Source organism: Centruroides sculpturatus, unplaced genomic scaffold (genome assembly GCF_000671375.1).
Source record: "Centruroides sculpturatus isolate CEXI.00-Female unplaced genomic scaffold, Cexi_2.0 scaffold2610, whole genome shotgun sequence".
NCBI lineage: Eukaryota > Metazoa > Arthropoda > Arachnida > Scorpiones > Buthidae > Centruroides > Centruroides sculpturatus.
Window position 1 is genome coordinate 19,730 of NW_019386735.1, and position 3,666 is coordinate 23,395.

The 3,666-nt window shown below is 30.9% G+C and overlaps 1 protein-coding gene across 1 annotated transcript; it reads left to right on the forward strand.

The window, feature by feature from the left end:
* The first annotated feature begins 803 nt into the window (after positions 1-803).
* On the forward strand, positions 804-1,805 carry LOC111615695. Its single transcript, XM_023357127.1, has 2 exons — positions 804-1,034; positions 1,294-1,805. The coding sequence occupies exon 2, from the start codon at positions 1,337-1,339 to the stop codon at positions 1,775-1,777; it is 441 nt and encodes a 146-aa protein (XP_023212895.1). The 5' UTR covers positions 804-1,034; positions 1,294-1,336; the 3' UTR covers positions 1,778-1,805.
* Positions 1,806-3,666: the final 1,861 nt, after the last annotated feature.

The following is a 3,666-nucleotide window of genomic DNA, read 5'->3' on the forward strand; positions in this document are numbered from 1 at the left end:
TTCTCACTTAGCACAGCCTTTAAATCATTATACATGTGAATGCGGGTTCGAGTTTTGCAACTGATTGGCCCATTCGCTAACTTCACAAATAGGTTGCCCGGAAATTAGTGGCGTGCAGGACAAAATAGAACAAATATGAATTAATTCAATACAAAACTTTTAAACTTAATGAATTAAATTTATCTTCAGTTTTAATCATTTATAAATAAACTTTAATGCAATCTTTTATTTACTTTAAAAACTAATATTAATTAAAACACGTTTCACCCTCAATTCATCAAGACAATGGTGCCACATTACATAAATTTTCGAGAAAAACAAATGAGAGAAAAATATTTTAACTTCTCTTTCATAAAAAACAAAAATAAATTAACGAAGATATTTTACAAAATTACTTACTTAAAATTTTAAAAGTGTTTAGTTTTAATTTAACGAAAAAAAAACTGTTTCATCGAAATGAGCAATTTCTTAAAGAAGCTCTTCCAAAAATAAAAAAAAATAAAATAAAATAAAAAATAAAAAAAAGCGAGTGGAGCGAAATGAAGAATGTGTGACGTCTCTAAATATCTCCCGGAGCAAATTCATACGAGATTTAACCAAATACCGAGAAAATTTTTGTCATTTTACCGCTCGAAAGCATCGATGTCAGCAAATCCATGCGCCTTCTAACTCCTTTTGTAAGACGGGAGGGAGGAGGGTGTAAGCGCTTTTTTATTCTTTTTATTTTTCTTCTTCTTCTTCTTCTCAGTCATTGGTATGTCGCACCTTCCAATGATGACGACGGTGTCGCTAATTGCTCGCCTGGGCACGTCCTCCCTTTAGAACGACTGCGCTATGCGGGGCATGTCGGATGTCGCGTTCCGACCAGTCTTCGCCACATACCAAGAGATTTTTCGGTTGGAAACGACCGCATACCTCACTACCCCATCCGAACGCTGAATAATCCGACGAGACAGGTGGACGGAGTCTGTCAGTTCAACGTTTGCTTCTCTACGAGTTGCATCAACGTTATGGACGCTCTCTTTCGACAAACGGTGAGTACCGAAAAAAAACCCAAAACTTCATTTATAATACTTCTCTATAGCATTTACGAGACTTTACGAAGTTTCTTTAGCTTTTCTTAACCTTTACACTCTTATTTTCTTTCTAATTAAACGACTAACTTACCTGGTATGTCTGCGCGTTATATACGATTAGCGTTAAAATTCCACCTTTTCTCAGTTAGCTAGTGACTTTACGAATCTTAAAAGTTACACAAAAGTTTTAACCGTGTGTATTTTTTACGTATTTCAGGTAAATTTCGCATATAATTTCGAGAAAAAACGAAAAAATTAATATGGAAAAAGAGAATAAATCGGAAAAAATCTCCAGTTCGGTAGAAGATAGCAAAGAAGACGAAGCGGTTGCGTCCGTCCCGTTACGTCAACGTCGATTTCCGGCCTCGTTTTGGCAGGAACCATCCCGACTTCCGGAAAAATGGTTATACGTCAGCCAAGTTCCGAATCAAAATCCCGGTTCTTCGGCTTTCGTTAGTCAAACGAATGTATCAGTTATGTCGAGACCGTCCTCGTCGGGAATGGTCAACTGTCCATGTTCGGCATGTAAGACGCCATTTTATTATCCATTAAGATGGACTGTGCCATATTATTGTCAGACGATCGTTTCTCATCCTTATTCCTTCTATCCCAACGTATCACCCCAGTGTTGCCATCCATGTAAAATATGTGATTCGCCCAGATTCGAAAGTAGGAAAAGTTTTAGATATTATCCCGTTTGATTGGCAAACAAATTGAATGTTTCCAATATATAATTTTCATTTTAATTCAATTATTTTATAAACATATTTTTAGCCGTGTTTTATATTCAAATTGTGTATAATTATACAGTTATAACTATGAGAACTCTTCTTTATAAGAGTTTACATAGTCATGTATTTATAGATTTAACTTAATTAATTTAATCATAAAAATTTAATATATATTTATATTTAATCTTTTAATATGAACAACATTAGTTACTTGCAATTTTTATTTATTTAAATTGAAGATGAAAAATAATATAATTGTTCTCTTATTTGTAAGAATATTTATTCCTGATATATAATTAATTAAATTTGTACATTATATATTATTTTTTCGAAATATTAGATTGTTGTAAAAGTTATAAATAGGAAAAAAAAAATATTGTAATAGTTAATTTAGTGAAGAATAAATAAAGAAATTTCTGTCTTAATATTTCTTCTTTATTTTTAATTTATTAATTAATTAAATACATAAAAGTTTTATTCTAGATTTTTACGGTAATTTATTAAAACTAACAAATCTAAAAAGAACGTGTCGTTTCTTTGCATTATTTTAAGTTAAAAACAAAAAAAAATCGATTTTTTTCGTGCTTTTAGAGTTTTAATTCGTTAATTTTATTAATTTTACATCGTTTAGAAACTTTTTATTTTCTCATTTTGCTAGAAAATTGTTCGAATAGTTCATTTATTTTCTCGCTTGCTCAATTTTTAATCATTTTATCCAGTTAAAAAAAAAAACAAAAAAAAGGTATTTATCCGAGTTACAAGTAACTCGGGCACTTATTAAAGCTATTATTACATTTACAACCGAAGCTATCCTCTTTATAAACGATTAAGTTTTAAACTCTTAAATTAATCACTAAGATATTATTAAAGTTAATGACTTATAAATTAATTTCCAGCTAATTAAAAATCATTTTAAAATTAAATTTTTATAAAAATCTAATTAAGAAAAGAAAGCGAGTAATAAAAGATATCTAATTATCGCGTATAGAGGAGAAAGATTTGATCGAAGGGAAGAAACTAGGACTCATTAAACATGATTCATAATTGTTAGGAGAGTGTAGAGCTTGATACCTGTAACTAGGAAACACACAATGGATACAATTTCCAACGCGATTCGTAACATCGCTTATAGAAAGTCGGAGCTTTCGCTTTTCCGACAAACGTGTTTTTCACATCCCAAGCCAACCATTCCTGGAATGTCGTTTCTACATTCCTAGCATTTGCCCGGACCGAGAATATTGGGAATGTACCATCGATCCAGAATAATTACAGATTCCAGAGAACAAGTATGTACAGCTAAGCTCAGTGCTTTCAACCTTGAGATAGATCTTTGATTGAGAAAGTTAGGAAACTACGAACACCTAAGTTTTCCAATGAACGATATGATCTTATATCCTGCCTTATGACTTTTGTTTCTGACAATTTAATGTATTACTTTCTATTCAAACTCTCTCTATTCTTCGTCTAGTATAAGTGATAAAAATCTCAATTATTTTTCTTTCTTCTCGTCTCCTCCTTATACATACGTAATTAAAGTTCTTTGCTAATCGTAATCGATAACACCAGTCGGAGATTTATCGCCTTGGTTAATAATATCGAACGTTAGTTTTATTATGTCAATGAATATCAAATTTTACGAGGTGATTAAATATTAATTTGATTAAGCTGAATTACAGTAAATGATGGATAAATAAATGATTTTCGTAATACTAAGTGACGATTTCGTACGAAACGTCTAGACTCGAGAGTGATTTTCTTCGTATTTTTCGAGTGATTTTATAGAAAAAAAAAACACGTTAAAATTTTATTCTAATGTTTAAATTTGTTATTGAGTTTAAACACGTATTTATATTTTAATA

Coding starts and splice junctions, on each gene's coding strand:
- LOC111615695 (XM_023357127.1), top strand. CDS start 1,337: ATGGAAAAAGAGAATAAATCGGAAAAAATCTCCAGTTCGGTAGAAGAT.